A 27,131-nucleotide genomic window follows, 5' to 3' on the forward strand; every position below is an offset into this window, starting at 1 on the left:
TCGGGCAATCACCATACTGCTGACTGTCCCTGAGTCTTTCTTTTTTTCCTTTGCTTAATCCCTCACCCGTCTCACCCAGCCCCCATCCTCCTCCCCTCTTTTTTAATATTCTGTGTCGAAATGGGAGACCCACATGGAACACTTCTGCTGCGAACTGAAGTAAGTTGGTGTCTTCGGGAAAAGCACTTATGTGACTGAGTTGTGAGATGAACGTTTTTGAGGGTCACCAAAAATGACCAATTACGTTTTTTCAGACTTGAGTATCTGGCAGATATTTTCTCAGATATAAATGAGTGCACCTGTTACTTCAAGGGAAACAAACAGTATTTATTACCAATGATAAAACTCAAACTTTCAAGGGAAATTAGAATTTTTGGAAAAATGGTGTGTGCCAGCAAGAGCTTGACAGCTTTCCAATACTTAATGTATTTTCTGATGAGCATGGTGGTGATATTAATGAATGCAATTTTTTGATAACTTATAATGAAAGGTTGATACTTGAAAAACCTGCATTACTCAGTGAACTAATATTTTCCCAATGAGAAAGACATAATATTTCAACATTCTGCATAGGTAAAAGATTCAAAGGGTTGATACACCAATACATCACCGGGTAACAATTACAAAAAGTTTGTTGATATACAGTATTCTCTCACTTATCATGGGTATTACATTCTAGACACACGGCCCCCCACCGCGATAGGTGAAAATCTGCGAAGTTGGAACCTTACATTTATTTTAGTATTTATATATATTTTAAAGCTTTATAAACCCTTCCCACACACTTATAAACCATTCCCAGTCTCTGATTAACCTTTCCCATTCCCTTATTAACCTTTTCCACACTTTTATAAACACCACTTATGTTCTTAAACATATTCTACACTCTTAAACCTATGTAACTTTAACAACATACATATACAGTCCTACAAAATCCCACAATATAGCGGAAAATGTGCGATAATTAAATATAGTATTTTTTATTTATTTATTTTTTAATAATTTATTTGTTTGTTTATTTACTTATTTGTGGAGAGACGGGAAAGGAGAAAGAGAGGGAAGGAAACATCACTGTGTGGTTGCCTCTCACTCGCAGCCCCACCTGGGGACCTGATGTGCAACCGAGTCATGTGCCCTGACTGGGAATCGAACCAGTGACACTTGGCTCGCAGGCCGATGCTCAATCCACTGAGCCACAGCAGCCAGGGCCCTAAATATAGTATTTTTAAAAATCCCGCGATACAGTGAGGCCAAGATAAGTGAACTGCGATATAGAGAGGGACTACTGTAATCCAGGTTCCACATTGTCACTAACCTTTAACTACCATTTGTGAAGCTTTGATGTAGTATCAAAGAAAAGTATCACCAATTATCTAAATAAGACGTTAAAATATCCCTTCTTTTGCAAATACCTATCTGTGTGAGGCCAAATTTTCTTCATATATTTCAGCCAAAATGACATACCACCACAGATTGAATACAGAAGCAAATATGAGAATCCAGCTGTGTTCTCTCAAATTCAACATTAAAGTGATTTGCAAAAAATGTAAATAAATGCCACTCTTCTCTGTAAAATGTTTGTTTTAAATTTTTTTGTTATCGTTCACTAAATATGTTATTTATGTTAACATGGAATGAGTTTGTTATTGGTTTTTATACTGTAAAATTTTAGAATGTCTTAGTTTTAATTTTGAATACGATAAATATTGATAGTAGATATAACCCATGTAAACAAAAGATCTCTGGGGCCCTCAAACATTTTTTAAGGATATAAAGAGATCCTGAGACTAGAAGACTTGAAAATTACTGCTCCCCAACCTCAGGTCCGCCCTCTCTCTCTCTCTCTCTCTCTCTCTCTCACTCTCTCTCCCCAAAAATGCTCATTTACTTGAGACTGGCTTTGTTTCTTTCTCCTGCTGGACCCCCATGCCTTGGGGGACCCTGTTCCTGGGGTCTGAGAGAAGTGAAGAAGCAGCCCATAGCAGGGAGTGCATGGTGCTCCTCACTACGGGTCTCTGAGGAAGTCGCATCCCTGCCCATCCCCCACAGCCACACCCACCTCCACCCTAAGTCAGACCCTTCCTCTCCTTGGGTTTAGGCTCCAGCTCAATGGGGTGGGAGCAACTCTCCTCCAGAAACTGTCCCTCTCCAGCCAGAAGACTCAGCACAAGACATCCTGCTGGGCCCTCCGCCCGTGCCAAGCCTGCCCAAGCTCGTTAAGAAAGTCTTTCCCCCAAGACGAGAACTAGGGAGGGTAAGACTTGTGAGGCGCTCACTTAGGTACTGAATGTAAGGGGCCACCAAACACTTCGGTAATCAAGATAAATAAAATGTTAATGCAATACGTCAAAAACTCAGAATCAGCATTGCCGATTCTTTCTTTTGCCTCAGGCTCTAATATGGCTCTGCCTGGCACTGTTATGTTCCGGTCTTCACTTAAAATTTTAGTATTTTGACAGACTCACAGATACAGACAACAAATTGACAGTTATCAGAAGGGAGAGGCGATGGGGGAAGGGCAAAATGGGTAAAAGGGGTCAAATGTATGGTGACAGATGGAACCTAGATTTTTAGTGGTGTGCACTCTATAGTGTAGACAGCTATCAAATTATAATGTTGGACACGTGAAACTTATATAATGTTATTAACCAATGTGACCTCAATTTTAAAAAATGGTATTTTGTTCATAGACTTTTTTTTTGCATTGATTGATATTTTAAAAAATCTTCTCACCATATGAACAAGGCACATACACAGGTTAGCCCAACTCACTCATTCAGTCACTAATTCATTAGACAAGCACTTGCTGCTCCAGGGCCTGGGCACAGTACAAAGGCGTCAGAGAATAGACCCAGGTTCTGCTCACAGATTGAGAAATAGACAAGTGATAAATGTCATGGTGGGAGAGGTTCCAGATGCCAGGGTAATTCTGAGACGGTGCTTCTAGCCCTGACTTGAGGGTCAGGAATGACCTTCTGCCTGTGGTGAAGGACAAGAAAAAGTTAGCCTGACAAGGACACCAGGCGGGGGGAACAGCACATACCAGACCTGGAAGAATAGGAGAGAGTCTACCTTGTTCTCAGGTAACTGGAGACATTCAGTTTGGCTACAACTTCAAGTCTGTTGGGGAGGGGAGCACCGGGGGTGGGGGGCGAGGAGAGACAGGGCCTACAAAGTCGGCATCAGTCAACTTAAGAAAGGTCTTGCATATTAGGCTAACGGGTTTGTACTTGACACTGTAGAAAATGGGAAGTCACTGAAGGACACAGATATGGAAAGGAGTGGGCTGGATCTGGGTTTGGGGAGGGGAGCACCGGGGGTGGGGGGCGAGGAGAGACAGGGCCTACAAAGTCGGCATCAGTCAACTTAAGAAAGGTCTTGCATATTAGGCTAAGGGGTTTGTACTTGACACTGTAGAAAATGGGAAGTCACTGAAGGACACAGATATGGAAAGGAGTGGGCTGGATCTGGGTTTGGGAAAGAGGGCTTTGACTGCTGCGTCCCGAATGAGCTGGAGGGGCTTCAGACCTGATGCAGGGAGACAGCAAAAAGACAGCTGCTATTGTCTGCAGGACTGAAGGAGGCCTGGACCACAGCAGAGCTGATGGAGGGAAATTACTGATGGTTGTGAGAGTGATTTGGGAGATCACATGGACAGGACTCGGTGGTGAGTGGCATTCTGATTGATAGAAAGGGAGGAGTGAAGGACTGCCAGGTTTCTTGCCCAGACGACTGGGGTTGGGCTGCTGTCTGTCTTCATGGAGAGGACCTGAGGAGGACCAGCATGGGGATGGAGAGGATGAATTCATCTGGGGACATATCTCATTCAGAGAGCCTGCGAAGCATCCAGAAGGATGCAAGGCTAAGTCCTGAAGAACCCACCATTAAAAGACAAGTCAGGGGAGGAGAAGAAATCTATGGAGGAAGCAAGGACAGAATGGTCAGAGAAGTGGGAAAAGAACCTGGGGAGTCAATGCTGGGGACCTAATGAAGAAAATTCCAAGAATGCGGGATCAAGTGGCCCACAGTGTGAAAAGTCACAGAGGAATCAAGTATTGGGTTAGCCAAAAAGTCACATTTTTCATTTTCACCAATAACTTTATTGATTTGGATATTTTGAGTATGTCAGCTATCTCCCATGTGGTATATAACATTGACTGTTCTCAATTAGTGTCTTGATTTGATTGCTATCAACTTCAACTGGTCTACCTGACTGTGGACATCCAGTGACAAATCTCCAGCATGAAACTTTACAAACAACTTTTGACACGTTTGATCAGTCATGGCACCTTCTCCATGCACTGCACAAATTTTTTTTTTTGCCTTTCAGTTGCATTTTTACCTTTCTTGAAGTAATAAAGCATAATATGGCAAAAAAAGTTGCATATTTTCTTCCACCTTCAATATTAAAGTGGCTATACAAAAATTCATGAATTTTGATAAGTTTTTTAAAATGCACACTGATATGACAGCTGTCACAATACAAGCTGACAAGTGTTTCGAATGAAGTTAAAGACAACTAAGCACTACTAGAGCCATCTTACGGAAAAAACCAAACAAACTTTTTGGCCAACCCAATACAATTCAGACAGAAAAGCAAATATTGGATATGGCAACATGGAACTCTATCTCATGTGATTAGAGGGAGAGCTGTTCCCCAAGCATGAGTTGAGGAGTGAACGAGAAGCAAAGAAGTGAAATGTCAAATTCTCATTCAAGAAGCTTAATAACTTGAAATAAGTAGAGATATAAATAAATACAATTTCAAATTGTGGTGAATTCAATAAGAGAAATAAAAATAGTGATGATGAAGAGTGGGTAGGGAGCTGCTTTAAATAGAGTGATCAAGGAAGTTTTCTCAGAGGAGGTGGCAGAAACAAAACCAGAGGCTGATGTGCCATGAATCCAATAAAGCTTGATTTTCAAGGCACCCTCCTAGGCCTTGTATCTAATTGTGTATTTGTAATTTGGTATCTTTTCTTCAAAGGGTGCCCCCCAAATTGTATAAGCTTTAGGGTCCTGCAAAACTTATATCTTTCCCTGGCTGAAATCTAAAAAGTGAGAAGAAAGAAATCAAGAGAAAATTTGGAATGATTTCAGGTGAAGCGTACTGTGTATAAAGGCGTTGCAGTAGGAAGAAGTCCATCATATTCTAAGACAGGAATAAATTTTTCATGTTCAAGAAACATGAAACAGAGTGGCCCTAGAGATGTGAGAATTGGAAAGAGTGAAATGAGATCAGAGAGCAACAGGCCCCGGATCGCCATAATAAGGAGTTCAAATTTTATTCTTTGAGCATCAAAGAGTCACTGGAGGATGTCAAGCAGGTGAGAAGCATGACCCAACTTGCTCTGGGTGCTGTGCAGAGATTAGATGGTAGGGGACAAGAATGGAAGCAAAGAGACCATTTTGGAGGCAAGAGATGATATTGACATGGATCAGAAATTGGTATTTCTAATCTTTCTCTTTATTCTCAGCATGCAGCACAAGCTTAGCCAGAGCAGGAGCCTGGTAAACAGTTGTCGAGGAAACAAATATCTAACAAGTGACAAGACAGAACCCTTCATGAGAGCTGTGGGAGGGCTCACGCCCAATCTATCCAGTGACATAAGAGCACCAGTGGCTGCCTGCTCCCCACAGCAGCCTCCACACAAGGCAGAGTGAGCCCTCCAAAACCTTACAACTCCAACTGTGGCCCTTGGACCAGACACATCAGCATCACCTGATACATGTTGTATCAATCTGTCCTTTACCAAATTTCCCAGGTGATTCATGTGCACACTGAAGGTTGAGAAATACTGTGTCTCAACACACTGTCAGCCACATAACTGCCTTCCATGGTTCCCTACTGCCCAGGATCAAGTCCAAGCTGCTTTCCCACTTCATCTTCTACCAGTCCCTGGGAAACCTGATAATACTGGACAGAGGGGAGGGACTACGAGTATCTGGGCAGTAGGAAGTACATGCTGCCTACTTCCCCAGTACAAACTGTGGGTTAGGAAGTTGGGTTTACCAGTCAGACTGGCCCCTCACATTTGTGGGGCCATATGTGCTCAAAAGTACAAATGTCTAAATATTTATAAGCTATAAGTCAGACACACCCAAGCTCATGCATGCACCAGTGGCTCCTCCCAGCCCATCAAGCCTGGGGTGCATTTACCAGCAGAGTATGGGCAAGAAAGAGAGTGTGAGAGGAACACAGACTCCAAATAAGCTGTCCCACATGGACCCAAGGACTCTTTGCTCTGTGGGGAAGGTGAGACTGGAGTGGAGCCAGAGCCAACCCACCTAAGCTTAGAACACTGGGTATTATTTACCAGTTAAGTGTACAGACACTCTTATTTGTGATCACATTTCATCCTTGAATCAGCCTTGGGAGGCAAGCTTTACAAAATGCCCATGTTTCCAGGGAAGAAAGTGAAGTCAGGGAGGGAAACACACTTGTCCACAGTCACGCAGCTGGACAGGAGCAGATGGGATTTTGAGGTCCAAGGTCCATCCTATCTCTCCTAGGCCAAGCTGTAGCCAACCACTACTTGGCCAAGTCAGCCACTCACAGACCTGAGAACAGGAGCTTCAGGCACTGTGAGGTCCCAGGAAGAGACTCCTTTGCTCTCCAAAGTCAAGAATTGAATGGGGCAAAGGGAGGGGAGGGTCTGCTCTGCATCCATCTCACTACTGCCAGGCAGTGCTGGAGAGCTGGAATCAAGTCCTGGTTCAATCATTAAACTCACCTAATGACTCTGAGCCTCTGTTTTCTCACTTGTAAAATGAAGATTTTGAAATGAGCCTAAGAAAAATGAAATTATGAAAACAATCCCATTTATGATAGCATCAAAAAGAATAAAATACTCAGGAATAAACTTAACTAAAGGGGCAAAAAACTTGCATAATGGAAATTACAAAACATTGATGTAAGGAATTAAATAAGACACAAATAAATGGAAAGTCATGCCGTATTCATGAATTGAAAGACTTAATATTGTTAAAATGTTCATACACCTAAAATGATCTAGATTTAGTGCCCTATAAAAATCCCAATGGCATTTTTGTAGAAATAGAAAAAAAAAAAATCCAAAATTTGTGTGAAATCTTAACTCAAAAACCCTGAATAGCCAAAACAATCTTGAGATAGAAAAGCTGGAGGACTTCCACTTCATAATTTCAAAACACACTACCAAGTACAATAATCAAAACAGCATTTTATTGGTATAAAGACAGACTATAGATCAATGGAACAGAACAGAGAGCCCAGAAATAAATCTTCACATATATAGTCAAGTAATCTTTGGCAAGGTTACCAAGAATACACAATGGGAAAAAGACAGTCTCTTCAACAAATGGTGATGGGAAAATTGGATATTCACATGGAAAAGAGTGACGATGGATCTTATCTTACACTGTGTACAAAAATGAACTCAAACTGGATTAAAGATCTAAGCATAAAACTGGAAACTATAGAACTCCTAGAAGAAAACAGGTAAATCTTCATGGCATTGGAATGGGCAGTGATTACTTGGGTATGCATCAAAAGCACAAGTAACAAGAGTAAAAATAGACATAGGGACTATACCAAACTTAAAAACATCTGTATAGCAAAGAAAACAATCAACAGAGTAAAAGGGCAAACTACAGAATGGAAGGAAATATTTGCAAACCATGTGTTGGATAAGAGGTTAATATCCAGAATATATAAAGAACTCTTACAACTCAATGAAAATAAATAAACAATTTAAAAATAGGCAAAGGATATGCACAGACATTTCTCCAAAGACATACAAATGGCCAACAAGTACATTAAAAGATGCCTTACCATCACTAATCAATAGGGAAATGCAAATCAAAATGACAATGACATATCTATCACCTCACACCCATTAGGACAACTACTATCCAAAAAAGCAGAGCAGTAAAGTCTCGGACATTTCTCATAGTAATATTTTTTCTGATCTATCTCCTTGGGCTAGAGAAACAATAAAAAAAATAAACAAATGGGACTATATCAAACTAAAAAGTTTTTGCACAGCAAAAGAAACTATCACAAAAATAAGAAGACAACCTACTGAATGGGAGAACATACTTGTCAATGATACATCTGATAAGGGGTTAATATTCAAAATGTTTAACTAACTTATAAAACTCAACACCAAAAAGACAAACAATCCAATTAAAAATGGGCAAAGGGCCTGAATAGACACTTCTCCAAAAAGGACACACAGATGGTCAATAGACATATGAAAAGATGCTCAACATCACTGATCATCAAAGAAATACAAAGTAAAACCACAATAAGATATCACCTCACACCTGTCAGAGTGGCTATCACCAATAAAGCAACAAACAAATGCTGATGAGGATGTGGAGAAAGGGGAACACTTTTACACTGTTGGTGGGAATGCAGATTGATGCAGCCACTGTGGAAAGCAGTACGGAGTTATCTCAAAAACTTAAAAATGAAACTGCCTTAGGACTCAGCAATTCCTCTTCTGTGACTATATCCAAAGAAGCCTGAAACACTAATTTGAAAGAGTATATGCACCCCTATGTTCATTGCAGCTTTATTTACAATAGCCAAGATATGGAAGTAGCCCAAGTGCCCATCAGTAGATTAGTGGATAAAAAAGCTGTGGTACATTTACAAAATGGAATACTACACAGCAGAAAAAGAAAAAGAAGAAAAGAAAGAAAGAAAGATAGAAAGAAAGAAAGGAAGGAAGAAGGAAGGAAGGAAGGAAGGAAGGAAGGAAGGAAGGAAGGAAGGAAGCAAGCTTAGATTTTGGAACAGCATGGATAGACCTGGAGAGTATCATGCTAAGGAAGTAAGCCAGTCAGAAAAAGACAAATACTATATGATTTCACTTATATGTGGAATCTAATGAACAAAATAAACTAACAAACAAAGTAGAAACAGACGCGGAGATAGAGAACAGACTGACAGCTGTCAAAAGGGAGGAAGCTGGTGAAAAAGGTGAAGGGATTACGCCAAAAAAGAACAAAACAAAAAAACAAAAGAAACCCTCATAGACAGACAACAGTATGGGGATAATCAGAGGGAAAAGGGGGTGGGGGGAGGTAGGAGAGAGTAAACGGGGGGAAATAATGATGGAAGGAAACTTGGCTGGGGGTGGTGAACACACAATACAATATACAGATGATATATTATAGAATTGCACCCCTGAAACCTATATAATTTCATTAACCAATGTTACCCCAATAAACTCAATTAAAAAAAGAAAAAGAAAAAATTTTTAAGCAGAAAATAACAAGTATTGGTGAGGATGTGGATAAACTGGAACATTTGTGCACTGTTGGTGGGAATAAATGATGCAGCCACTATGAAAAACAGTACAGAGCTTCCTAAACAAAAATTAAAAATAGAACTAACTACTTAATGACCCAGAAATATCACTTCTGGGTGTATATCCAAAAAAATTTAAAACAGGATCTTGAAGAGATATTTGCATAACCATGTTCATAGCAGCACATTCATGACAGTCAAGAGGTGAAAGCAACCCAAATGTCCATCAACAGATGAATGAATAGATAAGCAAAATGTGATATAAATATATGACGGAATACTATGCAGCCTTTAAAAGGAAGGCTGTCCTCTGGTGTACTACAACATGGATAAAACTTGAAAATATTATTAAGTAAAATAAGCCAATTACAAAAGACAAACAGTGAATGATCAGACTGATATGAGGTATCTAAAGTAATCAAATCACAGAAACAGGAAGTGAAATGGTGGTTGTCGGGGGCTGGGGGAAGGGAGGAACAGGGAGTTGTTTAGTCATGAAGATAAAAATATTTTAGAGACCCATTGTACAACAATGTGCGGATAGTTAATAACACTATAATGTACACTTGAAGATTGTTAAGAGAATCAATTTATCTTATGTGTTTTATACCACAGTAAAATAAGTCTTAAAAGGCCCAAGAGATGGCATATTTGCAAGTACATTGTGTATTTTTAACTTGCAATTCTATGGCTCAGCTTTATGACTTCAGAGCTGTGTGGCCTTTGGTAAAACTGCTTCCCCTCTCTGAGCCTCATCTGTAAAATGGAGACAATAACACACCTCTCGCATAGAGCTTTTGTGAGCACCCAAGGAAGATATGGAGTGTTTGGAAAGGACAGTGGTTAAGACCACAGACTCTGGAGTAAGACAAATCTGGGCTTAAGTCCTGCCTCTGTCCCATCCTAGCTTAATGACCATGGTCAAGCACATCACTCTCTGAGCTTCAGGTCCTTCCCCGGTACAAGGAGCTGATAATATCCAACCACACTATCTCCCCAGAGTGGTACGAAGATTCAATGAACAATGTGTGTAAAGTGCTTAGCACAACTGAAAAAAAATCATGATCAACAGCTCTAGAGGAAATCCAGACAACCTTCTGATTAGATGAGATCAACTGTTTCTCAAAATCATATGCCACTGTCATTGCAACTGCTCACGCCAAGCTCACCCAGCCTGAAGCCACCTACACTGGGCTTCCAGCTATGTCATTAACCCTAAAAGCTTCTGGGAACCAGTCACAACTTTTTATGGCAGCTGGGACAACTGGCAAAACGCTATTAGCCAATTCTTGCCCAAGACAATTAATTTACCCTCCATGAGCCTCTGTTTACTCATCTGTAAAAATAATAATAATAATGGTAAGGATTAAATAGAAAATGCCTGATCCATAATAAGAGCTCAGAGAATGTTGGCTAGTGTTGTTAGTCTTGCTTCTCTACCCTGGACAGAGTTCAAGGTACCGCCTCTGGTTACCATAACACCAAAAACACACATGGCTGTTGATTTCTTTCCTTCTGGGTTGGGACCTCCCTGGGTACAAGGCTTCTGGCATTGCAACAGCTTGGGGCCTCCTACATAGCAAACACTCAAGAAATAGTTGCTTAATACACACACACTCACACACACACTCACACTGTCCCTCATCCTTCACTTCCAAACCCTCACACACCAGCCTCAGCTACTCCAGCCCTTAGGGTCCCTGGAGTCACTCAAGCACCACAGTTTTATCATTTCCCTTCTGTGAATCCAGGTTTTCTCATCTGTAAAATGGGAATAATATCAACATTAACTTCATGGGATAGCCCTGAGGTTAAAGGCAGGTAAACCTCTAAAGTACTTGGCATACAGTAGACGCTCAATAAATGAGTTACCTTCTATTCTGACCTCCTCTTTGGCTTGACATTTGTGTCTTTGCCTGGCCATGCTGGCCATAGCACCCAAAGATTCCCCTCATGGAGTGGTTTTATTACAATTTCTCCTAGAAGCCAAAGGCTTTGAGGGGCAAGTTAAGGAAGCAAGTATACTGACCTCTTGGGAACGCTGCACTGGGCTCCCCACCATTTACAGTACAAGGAGTCTAGGACCACGCCAAGTATATTTATTGAGGATGAATGGAACTTCTTCTCTGGGGAGAGGTCAGGGATAGGGTCTGGGGTCCCAGTGATGGGGACGGCTGGATATCACAATTTCCCAATTTTCCTTTCCACTGGGGCCCACCCTGACTTCAGGTATGTATATTACATTGGTAAGACTCAGTCTTTGCTCAGCTAGACTAGGACATCCTTGTGGAGTTGGGGGTCCTAAGCCTGGTCTGGGCCTCTCCTTCTGACTTCCAGGTACCCAGATGGTATCTGTCTAAGTCAGCCTCGCCTCTCGCTTCCTGGAAGTCAGTCAGGGCAGGGAGGCACTTCCCCTTCTGCGATTCCCCAGCACAGGGCACACCCCTCTGTTATACCAAGAATCACACTGAGGTCTTTCTAGCCTGGAAGCTTCCAAGTCCCGCTGGTACAGAAAGCCTTGCCCAAGAGGGATCACACAGACCCAGGTCTGCACCCGGCTCTGCTCTTTCCTAGCCGATGCTCAGCTCTCGAAGGCTCGCTTCCTTCATTTGCAAAAGAGCAAAAATAAAACCTTCACCAGATTGTTGTAAGAGGGAATGAAGCAACTTGTGCACATGGTTATTTTTCAATAGCTGTGAGTTCCTCTCCCCTCCCCCCCCCCCACCTCAGGAAGTGTTTATTGAATAAATAAGTGAATAAATAAGCAAAGGAACCAGCCATGCACCAAACCAGCCACATCACCACCCCTGGGGGAAACAGCCACCGGGGGTTGCTGAAGGGAAATGGCAGGAACTGGGATCTGCGGCCTGAGCAGTGCCAACCACTCACCATCATGAGTCTATTCAAGCTCTGAGCCTTTGGATCATTATCTGCAAAATGGGGTACCACTCCCACTTCAAGTGCTGTTGTAAAAAGGAAGTAAGAGTTGGGGGAGCGATAGAGGGTTTGACAAATTGTAAAGCACTTGGTAAATTGAAGTGGACTTGAAAAACTGTAAAAGGATCCGCAGAAATTTTTGACGTGCTTCTCCCATCAGCCAGCTGAGCTCAACTCCAAACCCAGGCCCTGAAGGCCCCCCTCCTGTAGAACTAAGGGGGTGGGAGGGGCTGCTGAGTGGTGGTCCTTCCCCACCCATTCTGTCTCTGTGTCTCTGTCTCTGACTCTGTCTTTCTCTCTCTCTCTCTCTCTCTCTCTCTCTCTCTCACACACACACACACACACACACACACACACACACACACACACACACACAATCTGGCTCTGGATTCCCTGTGGCTGAAGACACAAGGGAAGAAAGGAACAGACAGAGAGAAATTAACTTCTCAGCTTGTTACGTTGATGGTCCTTCTTCTGTGAACTGCTGGGCTGCACCAGGCCCACTTGCAGGTTGAACATTCTCGAGGCACATGTGGATATAGCCAGAGCAATTCCCCAGTGCACTCCACACCACCACGGACACACATACATATGCCAGAGGCTCCTCTCCCCTCCCACCAGGCTGCCAAGGAACCTGGTGAGAGAGGTGGCTGACCCGGGGCCCAACATTTGCCTTTCTGGGGACCAGCTCTGCTCCTAGCTCACATTGCCCCAGGAGAGTCAGGGCGTGCTCCTAAGCTCTAGCTCACTGTTGTGCCCTCCTAGGGCCCGCCTGTGGAGAAAGGAGGGGGGAACCAGTCTGGGGAAGGCAGGGCTGCCATTGAAAAAGAGGACCACCTCGTTCTCCTCAACAAGGCCTTGTTCAGAGGCCTGGAGAGGAGCAGGTCTCTCTGCAAAGGTCTCCCTATGAAAGGACAGACAGGACCCCAGCCTCTCCTCATACCTCCAACCCTACTCCAGTACCAATCAGGAGCAGAAACTCAGTCCTGGAGGCGCATTTGGTCATTAATGCCATAGACTGTCAGTTCCTTACCCAAACCTTCTTTGGGCAGCTGTCCCCATCTGTCCAGAGAAGAGAAAGGATTTGCCCAAGCTGACAACTGTGTCAGGAGCAGAGCTGGGACCAGATGCTAGGCCTCTGGCTCGCTGTCCATTGTCTTCCAAGTTCAACATACCTCTTTACCATTCATCTATTCAATTCATATTCTAAGATTAAACTGGGCACCAAACTCTGTGCTGAGGGTAAGGATAAAACAATGAATCAAACAAATTCCTCATCCTTAAGGCATTTGCTGTAGGAATTACAGGATCGGTAGCATTAGTAGTACCACCCAGTGGTTCATGTTCGTTCAGCATCCTACGATTAACAATGCACTTGCCCACCCTGCCTCTTCCTTCATGCTCCCCATTAACCCACAAGGGTTTATGCACTTTAAATCCCAATCTGCAAAGGAGGAAAGTGAGGCTCCTGCATTGCCCAAGGTCCCAGCTTGTAAGCAGGAGCTGAAACCAAAACCCTGGTGCCCCATGCAGGCCCAGGGCCATTTCTTCACCTCTGGGGCTGACAACTTTCCTTGGTGTTGTGTTCAGTACCTAAAGGCGAGAACATTCGCTTCTTTATTTTTCTTCCCTAGCACTCACCCCCAGCGCGCGCGCACACACACACACACACACACACACCACGCACGCACACACACACACTCCAAGCACCAGGAACACAGCTACGTATTCAGTCAGAGCTAAAGTAGAGCTGCCCAAATGCCTGGAGAGAAACCTCTGGTTCCCTCCTTCTTCCCAGGGGAGTGTCTGTGCAGCAGCCCTGGTTCACCTTGTGCCAGAGAAACATCAAGGGGGGGGTCGGTACCAGCCCGTGCCCTGTTCTTACCACCTGGGACCTGATGGGAAAACTGGCTGAGGGCCGGGCCCTTTGCACCACTCACTAGGTTGTCTCCATCACCCACTGGGAGACCTAGCATCTAGTGAGTTCCAAAGTCCCCAAGTCCCCAGCCCTGTACCAGAGCCTTTACCCCTCCCAACAATCCTGCTGGGGAGATGGCCTTACCCTCATTTAACAGTTTAGGAGTCTGAGATGCAGGGAAGGGAGTGCCACTTAGCCAAGGTCACGCAGCTAGTAAAGTGCGTGGCATTCGGCTCCCCGAGATCTAGGTGCCCTGCTCTCAGCACCACCGTCACCTCCCAGTGAGGTCGCTGAGATCACTTCAGCACTGCCTTGGCCTCAGAGAACCAAAGAGGGGAGCTGGATTCCCTGGGAAATTTCGATCACGAGGAATTCTTTGTAAACACGAGACTCTGGGCCCAAGGAAGATGCCAAAACAGTTCCTTGAAAACAGAACCACCATTTGCTTTGCCACAGTCTAGAGGCATCACCTTGGTCTCCTGAGGACATTTGTATATGCCTCCCCCTTGCAAGCCAGGGCTGAGACCCCCCCTTACCTGGATGAGGGACAGCGGCTGCAGCTGCGGGATCTGAGTATCTCTGTCCGCAGACCCAGGCTCCGTGCTTTGTGGAAATTGCAGAAGTGAGGAAACAGAGCATGCCACTGCCCAGTCACCCCCGGGAGGAAATGCCGTGACCCTAGGGCCCCTCTGACAGATGCCACAGGAACCTCCCAGTTGGGACACCCAGGCCCGGGACACTGGTGGGAAGTGTCTCACAGAGCCGAGGGCAGCGTGGGGCGGGGGCAGCAGCCACCGGGCCAGGGAGCTGGGGTGAGGGAGAGAAAAGGCAAGAGAGAGAAAGCAAGAAATGAGTGAGTGTGCTCAAGAGAGAGGGAGGCTGAGCATGAGAGTGAGGAAGAGGAGGAGACAGGAGTGACTGAGTGACAGAGAAAACAGAGTGAGGGAGGGAGTCGGAACGACATGAATGACGGAGGGAGAAAGACAGAAAAATGTGAATAAACAGAGTGCGCATGAGAGGAATGAGGAGTTACAAGGACAGAAACCAAGGCAGTTCAAACAGTGAGCATGTGTCTGTGTGTGCCTATGTGTGTGCACCTGCGTCTGTGTGTCTGTGTGTGCCTGTGTGTGCACCTGCATCTCTGTGTGTGCCTATGTGTGTGCATGTGCATCTCTGTGTGTGTGTGTGCCTGTGCGTCTCTGTGTGTCTGTGTGTGCCTATGTGTGTGCACCTGCATCTCTGTGTGTCTGTGCATGGGCGTGAGAGAAAGAAATGAAAGAAAGGGAGAGAAGGAGAAAGGGGAGAGCCAGCTAGACTATAAAAAGGATGAGAAGGGAGGAGCTCGGGAGAGCTGCTGTGTCAGAGGCATGACTGGCTGGGCTGGGCATCCCTGGTGACCGAGAAGCAGGGAGCCTGAAGAACTCTGGGACAGAGTGCTACAGGCCTGGGGGGTGGGGGGAAGGGTCCTAATAACCTGAGGAGGAGTCAGTGGGGGTCGCGGGGGCGCAGTGAGGGTGAATAGGTGTGGGCAACTGAAGTGAGTCTGGGAGTGTGTGTGTGTGTGTGTGTGTGTGTGTGTGTGTAAAAGTCTGATGGGTGGAGACTTTGTGTGCACTTAAGTAAAGGATGGGCCAGAGCTTCCTGTCTCGGTTTTTAGTCCATTTACCCACTCATTTATTCAATCGTCATTTATTGAACTTCCAAGGCACTGGGCATTGTAGTGGACACTGTCTAAGGAAGCAAGTCCTTCTGTCAATCTGGGACTCCCCTACACAGACAGAGAAGTAGGTCTTGACAAGACCAGGGTCCCACAGAGAGGCAGGTGCAAAGCAGAGCCAGGAGCGTGGCTGCTGATTCCCCATGCAGGGTCCAGCCTCAGCTCCAGCCTGGATGTCCGGGCGAGCCTCCTCCGGCTCACTGGGAACCTCCTCCGGCTCACTGGGAACCTACTGCGTTCCCTTCTCAAAGCCAGAAATAAATCTCAAAGGACAAAACACCTTCACACGTGCCTTAACCCTAAGAAACAGAGCCAGAAATCTGCCCACTCCTCCAGCTTTGCCCCTATCTCCCACAGGCAGACATACTCAAACCATTTGTGTGCATAATCCTCGCACACTCATGTACTCTCAAAACATAGGATCATGCAAAGACTCTCGCTATTACCTCCCTCCACCCACATGCACACTCAGGGGCCCACATCTATCACCCCTCACACCTGCCCAGAGCCACCTCCTTCCTCTGTTCATTCAGCCACAACTGCTCTGCACTCCCTCACCAGCCACACTCCCCTCAAATCTCCATAGGACCTCCTGTTAGGGACTTTGAAAAGGCCCAGTGTGGTCATCTCCTCCTCCCCCTTAGAGGCCTTTCGAGCCTTGAGTGCCCTAAGACCCAAGAGAACATGATCATGGAGTTTAACCTTCATGAATAACGTCCACCTGAAATCCGAGGCCCTCACTCTTCGTCCCAGCCCAGATCTTCTTTCCCAAAACTGTCTTCACCTTCTCAGCCGTTCTCCAGCCACCACACTCCAGCAGGGACATCAAATCAAGGAGGGACCTCCAGGATCACCCAGCCCCCAGGTGGCCACAATCTCAAAGACACCTGATTCAGATCCAAGACTATTGAGCTCAGCCTGTTTTTCCATCGTCTCTCACATATGTTCATGCAACAGATGCATAGCACCACGCCTTTTGAGATTATCAATAAGCAGAGTAGGTAGGCAGAGATTATTATCGTTATCAACAAGCGAGCAAACTGAGGTTGACTCCTCCTTTCTCTCATACCCACAGCCCTTTGGTTAGGAAATTCTGTCAGTTCTACTTTAAAATATATTCAACTCTGTAGCATCTTAATCAAGCCTCTAGATCTAACCTTCAGTTTGTACGGAACACAGGGGACAGAGGAACAAATTAAAGGACCTCGCAAGGAGGCAATCAGTGAAACCCAGAATGTGGGAAAAGGACATTCTACCGGACAACGATCCAGTTCCTTCAACACGCCAACCATATGGGGGGAAGATGCGGCGGAGGCTGTCCTAGATTGAAAGAGACTTACGAGACGTAAAAATTAAATACAACCTGTGGATCTTGTTTGGAACCTGGACCAATCAAATCAACTATGTCAAAATCGAATCAAATAAAATATGTCAAAAAAAAAGACATATGCACCAGTTAGCATCCTGGAAAGAGATAGCACACTCTGATTTCAAATTTCTGGCCTCCAGAACTGGAAGAGAATAAACGTGTGTTGTTCTAAGCCACTGAATTTGCAGTAAATTGTTACAGCAGTTATAGGAAACTAATATAGGCATATGAGGATTTCTGTGTACGTTTGAAAACTTTTCTAATAGTTGAGTTTGTGCATGCCCAGTTCACAGCACTGCCTCTGAAATAGTTCTGCCAAAGAAAAAGAAAATCTGCAAGTTCAACCACCAGTTTATAGAAATATGGAAGAGGAACAAACAGATCACAGGGCACACTCAGCAAACTCAGTACATAGTGAATGTGCAGAACAAACACATAAATGTGACAGGAGAACCTATAGATCTAATGAGAAGTAAGCGGCATGGCAACAAATTGTCACGTGTGAGCCTTTTTTGGATCCTGATTCAAACAGAAGGGAAGAAAGGCATGAAGGGAGAGAGAAAGGGAGAAACTTATGAGCGATTAGAAATGTGAACACACTGAGTATTCAATTATATTAAGAAATTAATGTTAATTGTTAAGTTAATGGTTTCACAATTATGTTAAAAAGAATTTTTATCATTTTGAAATACATACAAATTAGATTGGGATTGGCTTCAAAATATGGGACATACCTCAATTTTTAAAAATGGGCTGATAATTGTTGAAACTGGCTGATGGCACATGGGGATCCATTATACCGTTAAGTGCACTCTTGTATGTGTTTTCAATTTTTTATAATAAGAAGAGTTTCTGTTTTGTTTTTAAAGTAATTCAGCTTTTGTTCGGATTTTAGAGATCAGAATGACAATGAAAAAGGAAACTGCCCTGATGGATATAATGGATAATTTTGTCTCTGGATGTCATTTTCCTGTGATAGCCTTTTATTATATTACAGCATATATCATGTTAGGTGCTGTATTTCATACAATGTACAAGAAAGTACAAATTATGTACCCTGGAAAACTGCTAAATGACAAAAAACAGCAATAACAATGAAGATGCTGACATCAACAATGCATATAAAGGGTTAAAATAAATTGGTTTCATGAAATTTGAGAGTGGAAAAAAAACATTATATATAAAATAATAAATTACTGCCCCACATATGTAAGTATGTGACTGACTAAAGGAATAAATTAAATTTTATAAGTAAACATCTTAATATAACATTGAGTTTTAACAGGGGCTATTTTGCCTTCCAGGGATATTTGTCAGTGTCTCAAGACATTTTTGGTTGTCTCAACCGGCACAGGAGGGGAGGGGTGTCAAGGCAGCTGGCAGCTGGTGGACAGAGGCCAGCAAGGCTGCTGAACGTCCTACAGTTGCACAAATAGCCCCTACAACAGAAATGCATTTGGCTCGAAATGTTAATACTGCTGAGGTAAAAAAAACTCTGTAGTACATCATCTCCATCCCTAAGTTTTTATATATTCAGTTGGCCTAAAAACCTTCTTGGGATCTTATAATCAGAAAAATAGAAGATTGTTATTTAAAGAGTTGCCTTATGTTTGGATTTATAAGATATCTTAACGATTCCTTCACCAAATAAGCCTATTTTTAATTTTATTTCTTTTTAATTCTCACCCAAGGATATGTGGGGTTTTTAAAAAATTGCTTTTAGAGAAAGAGGAAGAGAAAGAGAGAAAGAGAAATATCGGTTGCCTCCCATATGAGTCCCCACCAGGGTTCGACCCCTCAACCTAGGTATTATGTGCCCTGAAAGGGCATCGAAATGGGAACATTTTTTGGTGTACAGGATGACTCTCCAACCAACTGAGCAACCCAGCCAGGGCCTTATTTTTCATTTTAAACTAATTTTACTTTCAACTTCAAATGATGAGAGAGAGAGAGAGAGAGAGAGAGAGAGAGAGAGAGAGAGTCGGACAGTCTCTCAATCTCCATTGCTATGGCCCTGGTTCAAGCCACCATCGTCTCTCACCTGGATGTGGGGACTTCGCTGGTCCCCTTGCTTCCACGCTTGCACCTTCTTGCAGTCTGTTCTCAGCACAGCAGTGAGCTGAGCCTCTTAAACATCAAATCACATCATCTTTCCACTGAAAACCCTCTAGTGGCTTCCATCTCCCTTGGCAAAACACCTCAAGTCCTTTAGAATTCCGCAAAACCTGACCTCATCTCCTGCCTAAAGCTCCCCCCACTGTAGTCCTGCTGGCTTCCTGTTGTCTTCCACACACCAGCCAGCGAGGACTTTCTTAATAACCCCATTTCCGACATGCCCTAGGCCCCTACACTGCTTTATTTTTCTCAACAGCACTTCTCACATCTAACAAACTGTATATTTTGCTGCTTTACTTTGCTCACTATCTGTCTCCCCAACTGAATTGTTAAGTGCCTGAGAGCAGGAATTTGTTCATTTGTTTATGACTGTTATTACATTATCTAGAACACTGCTTGGCACGTTGCAGGTGCTCCTCCATAAAGTTTATTGAATGAATGAATGAGGATAGAGAGATGAATTATCCAAAGTAACACAGCAGGTAGGTGGCAGAACTGGAATTAGGACCCCAATACCCTAAACCCCAGATCACTCTTGCAACAACTGTTATCAAGGCTTTGTTAACTTCTTTCTGCCCTCTCAACCTGTCCTTCACTCAGAGTGGTGTGGACACCCCATTTCTGTGAGCAACCCTTTCCTCATCTACAGTTGGAGAATGTGGGAGGAAGAACACCATAAGGAAAAGAGCACGGGTTTTAGAATCAGAGATGTGAATTTAAATTTAAACCAACAACTCTCTGTGTGAACTTGGAAAAGGCAATTACTTCTTTGAGCCTCAGTTTTTTAATCTGCAAACTAGGAATAATCAAAAGTACCTCACTCTATTGTGAAGACTATGAGAACCAAAAAAAAAAAAAAAAAAAAAAAAGTTATGAAAATTGGAAAAGACTAGCAAAACTGTCATTTTCACAGGTAATATGATTGTTTAGATAGAAAACTTAAAACAACTTTATAGACAAATTATTAGAACCAACAAAAACTTCAACAAGATTTCTAGATATAAATCAACATATTAAAATCAATGATGTGCCTATACATAATCAATAAACAGAAAATGTGATTTTTAAGAAGACACAATTTATAATAGCAAGGAAATCATCTGGGTAAATAACTTTTTAGAACCCAAGATGTACAATTTCCTCTTGATTCAGTAAATTATAAAAATTGTTGAAAAATAATTAAATAAGAACTACATGAATAGAAAATGTAGTATGTTCATGCATGAGACTAAAGTTGTAAGTTCTTCCCAATTTATTCTATGAGTTCAGTGGCAGTCCAATCAAAATCCCCATAGATGTTAATAAAGCTGGGGGGATAAAAATTACATAAATAAGGCACTTGAAAAAAATTCCAGTAGATTCTTCAAGGAACTTTAATAAGCTGACCCTAAAATTCCAAATGAAAATTCAAAGATCGAAAACTAGCCGAGACATTTTTAAAAGAAACAGGATATATGAACAATAAGAACACACCAAGGGATTTTCCCTATCATATATTAAGTCTTATTATCAAGTGACAGTGTTAAGGCAGGGCAATATTAACAAAAGGATAGCAAATAGTCTGAAGAAACTGAACAGAGGTCCCAGAAATAGAAAGCACACATATGTAAACTTGATACATATGACAGAGTTACCATTACAGGTCAATAAGAGAAGGGCAGATATTGGTGCAAATCACTGGCTATCCATTAGGGAAAAAATAGTAATAAATCTCAATCCCATCCTCACTCCATATCCAGAATTATATTCCAATGGCATAAAGACCTAACCATGGCCCTGGCTGGTGTGGTTCAGTGGATTGAGTCCCGGCATGTGAACCAAAGTGTCGCTGATTTAATTACCAGTCAGGGCACGTGCCTGGGTTGCAGGCCAGGTCCCCAGTTGGGGGCATGTGAGAGGCAACCACACATTGATGTTTCTCTCCCTCTCTTTCTCCCTCCCTTCTCCTCTTTCTAAAAATAAATAAACAAAATCTTTTTTTTTTTTTAATAAAAAGAAAAGAAAAAGACCTAACCATGAAAAGCAAAATATTAAAAGTTTTGGAAGAAAGGGAGAATATATGTATGATCTCAGGGTAGGGAAATTTTTCTTAACACATAGAAATTACAAACAATAAAGAGAAATTGGATAAATCCGACCACACAAAGTTTATAACTGTGTTAGCCAGGTTGATAAAGTCATATATGACACCAGCTTGCCAGCTCTGTGGGGGACTGGTTTAGAAGAGAGACAATGGCCTCTGCTCACCTTGATGCCAGACACTTCAGTTCCTCCCTTTCTGCCACTGGTGCATTTCAAGCTGCTACCCCAGTGTGGGAGCTCAGAGGAAGGGAGTCTGAGCAGACCTTATGGCTGGACTTGAGCAGCTATGTTGGAATAAGAGGTAACCACAGGAATGCAAGCGTGGGACTGAAATGGAAGAACAGAAAAAATAAAAAGAGGTCCAGGTTCCTGAAGATACCGTGAAGATAACATATTAACCTTGAACTATGTACTTCACAGCTTCTTTTTAATTAGAGGGAAAAACAGTCTATCTTAAGTCTTGGTTATTTGAAAGGATTTGTTATTAGAAGCTGAAAATAAACTTAATAAAACGTTTTCATGACAAAGAAAAAAAAGTTTAAAATTGTGTATTTCAAAAGATACTGCAGAGAGGGGCTTCCAGCCAAGATGGAGGCATACGTAGACACACTTGGCCTCCATCCACAGCCATACGAAGGATTATATCTACCTCAAAACAAAAAACAACCAGAATGACCAGAAAATCAAACTGCATGGAAATCCAACAAACAAAGACATAAATAAGAAATACTCATCCAGACAGGTAGGTGGGGCAGAGCAGTCACACATTATAAAAGCCAGGAGGACACCTGGGGAGCAATCCCAGCTATGTAGCTCACTGTTACAGCAGCCAGGGAAAAATAAAGCCTCATTGTTTCTGACTGTGCAAACCAGTGGGGGTTGGGGCGGCAGAAGAAACTGCTGATCTCTCAGCAGAGTCCATTTGTTTAGAGGCCGCCTGGTCCTAGAACACCCACAAACCCACCCACTCTGGGAACCATCGCCTGGGCAACAGCTCATGGGGTGCCAATCACATATGGGAAGCAGGTGAAATGACAAGAAAAGTGGCAAGTGCTGAGCAAGTAACATTGTTCCCTCTCAGACCCCTCCCCCACATGCAGCACCACAACCTGGTGAAAAGGTCACCCGTACTGACAAATACCTAAGGCTCTGCCCATCACAATGTAACAGGTGTGACAGCTCTACCTAAGACACTGAGGCAAACAGAGGAAATAGTCATGTTGAGGTGACAGAGAAGTGTGGTCCAAAAGAGGGAAAAGATCAAGGCTCCAGTGGGAGAACTAAGTGATGAGGAGATAGCCAATCTAACAGACGCAGAGTTCAAAACACTGGTGATAAAGATGCTCACAGGCTTGACAGACATAACTGAGCATGGCACATGCATAAGGGAAGAAGTGAAGGCTATACTAAATGAAATGAAGAAAAATCCACACAAAACCAATGGTGAAGGGAAAGCTAGGGTTCAAATCAATGATTTAGAACATAAGGAAGAAAAAAACAGCCGATCAGTACAGAATGAGGAAACAAGAACTGAAAAAAACGAGAGGCTTAGGAACCTCTGGGACAACTTTAAATGTACCAACATCCGAATCATAGGGGCGCCAGAAGGAGAAGAGGAAGAGCAAGAAATTGAAAACTTATGTGAAAAAATAATGAAGAAAAACTTCCCAAATTTATTGAAGGAAATAGAGATACAAGTCCAGGAAGCACAGAGAGTCCCAAACAAGTTGGACCCAAAGAGGACCACACCAAGACACATTGTAATTAAAATGCCAAAGGTTAATGATAAAGAGAGAATCTTAAAAGCAGCAAGAGAAAAGCAGAGAGTTACCTACAAAGGAGTTCCCATAAGACTCTCAGCTGATTTCTCCAAAGAAATTTTGCAGGCAAGAAGGAACTGGCAAAAAGTATTCAAAGTGATGAAAAGCAAGGACCTACAACCAAGACTACTCTATCCAGCAAAGGTGTCATTTAGAATGAAAGGGCAGGTAACGTGCTTCCCAGACAAGGTAAAGCTAAAGGACTTCATCATTACCAAGTCCTTATTATATGAAATGTTAAAGGGACACATTTAAGAAAAAGAAGATCAAAACTATGAACAGTGAAATGACAACAAATTCATAACTATCAACAAATGAATTTAAAAAATAAAAAACTAAGTAAACAACTAGAACAGGAACAGAATCATAGATATGGAGATCATATGGAGGGTTACCAGCCAGGAGAGGGAAAGGGAAGAGTGGGGGAAAAGATGCATGGATCAAGAAGCATAATTGGTATGTACAAAATAAACAGGGGGATGTTAAGAATAGTACTGTATAGGAAATGGAGAAGCTAAAGAACTTATATGCACGACCCATGGACATGAACTAAGGGAGGAGGGATTGCTGGAGGGAAGGGAGGTTCCAGGCAGAGGGGGGCAAAGGGGTAATAATTGGGACACCTGTAATAGCATAATCAATAAAATATTCTTTAAAAAAAAGATACTGCTAAAATAATAAAGAGGCAAGTCACAGACCAAGAAAAGATATTTGCAAGACATGTATCAAAGAATTTTCAGGCATAATATGATATAAATTCCTACAAATTAATAACTTGAAGACAAGCCAAAGTTTTAAAAATGGGTCAAAAAAGGAGTAGGCAATTCACAGAAGAAAAAGTCCGAGTGCTAAGAAAGATAAAATATAATCAATGTTTCGGGAAATCAGGAGTTCATATTAAAACAAGCAACCACCAGATCGGAAAAAATTAAAGTCTGCCAATTTCAAGAACTGTAGAGGATGTAGAACAATGGAAACTCTTCTAATACTGGTAATAAGAGATTAAAAATGGCACCATCATTTCGGAAATTAATTTCAAAATAAAATTTAAAATATGCACATCCTTCCTAGGTACACTGGCAATATTAATATATATTTGTATGTTTCTACAGTTTAATTCTATAAATACATTAAAATGAACAGAACTGTATATAACGTGGACAATAAACAATGCTAAACTAAAAAAGCAAGTTGCAGAAGGACAAATATAGTGTGATACTATTCTTAAAACTTTATGACATTATTACTGCCATGGACACAATACATATGCGTTAATATATAAAGATAAATTCAGGATGTAACTACCTCTGGGGAGAGAGAGAAGAGGCAGGATCACTGAGGTACAAGGAGGCTTCTTTATACCTCTAATATTCTATTTAACTTGGCAGTGGGTACACAGGCTTTTGTTTTATGTGTGTGCTTGGTGTGTGTGTGTGTGTGTAAACATGAGTCTGGAATTAGCCAAGGCAATTTGGAAAATGAGAAGTCAAAAAACATGCCCCATCATATATCAAGATTTTATAAATTACAGTAATTAACACAGGATGATAAAGCGCAGGGGTAGACAAATAGTGCAAATGAATAGAACCAAGAAAGAGTCATTAGCGCACCCTGGCTGGTGTGGCTCCATGGATTGTGCACTGGCCTGTGAACCGAGAGGTCTTGCTGGCTCGAGTCCCAGTCAGGGCACATGCCTGGTTTGTGGGCCAGGTCCCTGGCTGGGGGCATCGCACACATCGGTGTTTCTCTCCCTCTCTTTCTCCCTCCCTTCCCCTCTCTCTAAAAGTAAATAAATAAAATCTTTAAAAACTGACTAGAGGAGGGGGATTACTATAAAATCTGAGACCCCTTTCTTGGATGGCCAGCCCAGATCTTGAGAGCCTTGAATCCTTGATTTGTTCTCACCGTCACAACCTCAGTCTCTCTCTCTGACCCTCTCTCACTCACTCTTTCCCTCTCTTTTCTTCTCTCTTTCACTTACTCATCCTCCCTCAAATTTTGGGTTTGAATCCCAACTCTGCCACTTAACAACTGGACCACTAGAGCCTCAGATCCTTCATCTGTGAAGTGGGGATGGCAGCCCCACGTCACAGTGGGATTAGGTGTGTAAAGGACAGTGTCTGGCAGCTAGTCCTCAGTCTCGTCTCTCCTCTTCCTCTTCTCCCTCATCCTTTCCTTCCTCCGGCCAGGGCTGAGCCTCAGCTGCTCTCCCTCTCCAAGCTGGGCACGCTTTCTACAACAAAGTGAGCACTGCTCAGGGGAGAAGCCCCTGCTCGTAAGTGGGGTCACGTGAAAGGAAACTTCGGGGATGTGACCAAGGCCCTCTGGGGTGAGATAAGGGGGAGAAGATCCAGGCCTCCAGGCCCACGGGCTCAAGGGCAGGGACCTCCCTGAGGACTTCGGACAGGAGAGGATTTAAGTTGGAAGGAGCCCTCCAAGCAAATAGAGGCAGCTGCCTGGGTCCTTGGGGCAAGAGGAGGGCATGGGAAAGCCCCAGAGTATGGGCACTGTTCTTGGAACCATTATGGCCAGAACACCCTATAACAGTTGTTAAGAGAGGTCTCCAAGAGGTAGCTCGGGTTTCCTCCAGGGAATGAAACTGGGTGGCTGGAGAACAAGGATCAGAGGGCGTCTTTTCACTGTGTATTCCTTTAGGGCTATTTGTTACCTCTAAAAAGTAAAAATAGTAAGTAAATAAGTGGTGGACTCTGGTGTCAGACTTATCTATGTCTAAACCCCATTGTTCCTTCCTAGCCATGGCATATTGGGCAGGTTTCTTAACCCCTCTGAGCCTATATGGAAACATAGCCATAAGGTATTATATAATTAAATAAGATAACACATGCAAAAGCACTGAGCATATGATAAATGCTAGCAAGCTTTTTATATTAACACCCAGTGCTTGGTCCCAGGGCGTAGGAAGCAGCGTGGAGTCCCTCCTACCGCACTTCAGGATGTGGCCGGGACCTCTGGCTCTGCTCCTGGATGCCCCCCAATGGACAACAGGGGCTGGGGTGTAGAAGAGGGGTGAGAAGTGGGGATGGGTGCTGCTAACCGGGCCCAGCGCCTGCCCAGCTGAGCAGTAGCACCCAGGATCTTGGGGACCTGTTTGTATATTATGCGTAGTGAAAGGCCATGCGCTGTATCTGTGGATGCCGAAGTCTGTTGCGTGTTGCATGTTTGTGGAGGGCCCGGAGTCGCGTGTGTAGGTGATGAGGCTGTGCTTTGTGTGATGTGAAGAAATGCTGTATCTGTTGGTGGCTGTGTATGCTGACTGTCTATGAGGAGTGAAAGGGTATGTGCTGCGTCTGTGAGTGATGAAGGGGGACTGTGTGTCCGTGAGCAGCTGCCGACGGCAGGGAAGTCAGACATAACCCCGCTCCAGACCCCTCTAGAGCCTAACTAGCCTCAAGAATTCTGAGAGGCAGCTAGACAAAGCAGCCAAACCTGATCCTCTCATCCAAGCCACCAGCCACTTACCTGAGAAACAGCAGGGACAGTGGTCTGGGAGGTGACAAAGAAGCTGAGGGGCTGGGGGGGGCCTCTGAGAGCATGTTTCCTGGAAGACTTCTCAGGGAACTCAGGAAGCTGGGCAGGGAATGAGGAGGAGGACGAAGGCAAGCCCAGGCCTAGGTGTGTGACTCACTTTCCTCTCCGATCTAATCCAGCTCTGCAGCGGTGGAATAAAGCATTAGGAGAGGCCTGCCTGCGGGCTCTGCTGGATGATCAGGGCAAAAGTCCAAAAAGCCAGCTGCTTGGGTGGGGCTCCAATCCCAAATTCATCAGGAATATTCACATCCAGCCGGGGAGTCTCTCTGCATATCAGCTCAGCCAACAGCTCAGGACTGGCCCCCCTCTAATGAGCAGGCTCTGGG

General features: G+C 43.5%; 1 protein-coding gene across 2 annotated transcripts in view; it reads right to left on the reverse strand.

Moving 5' to 3' along the window:
* Positions 1 to 26,825, reverse strand: part of PTAFR (platelet activating factor receptor) — a 33,138-nt gene extending 6,313 nt beyond the window's left edge. Inside the window, exon 1 of one of the 2 annotated variants that reach the window (XM_090268910.1) lies at positions 26,737 to 26,825. Coding sequence is in view for 1 of the 2 variants with exons in the window: in XM_090268909.1 (XP_090125035.1) it covers positions 14,690 to 14,792 (103 nt within the window). In the remaining variant the exon portion in view is untranslated. Of the gene's footprint in view, positions 1 to 14,689; positions 15,006 to 26,736 lie in introns of those variants that run through there. The other variant, XM_090268909.1, reaches the window with a different exon arrangement.
* Positions 26,826 to 27,131: the final 306 nt, after the last annotated feature.

Source organism: Furipterus horrens, unplaced genomic scaffold (assembly GCF_987537825.1).
Source record: "Furipterus horrens unplaced genomic scaffold, mFurHor1.1.pri manual_scaffold_3, whole genome shotgun sequence".
Taxonomy (NCBI): Eukaryota; Metazoa; Chordata; class Mammalia; order Chiroptera; family Furipteridae; genus Furipterus; species Furipterus horrens.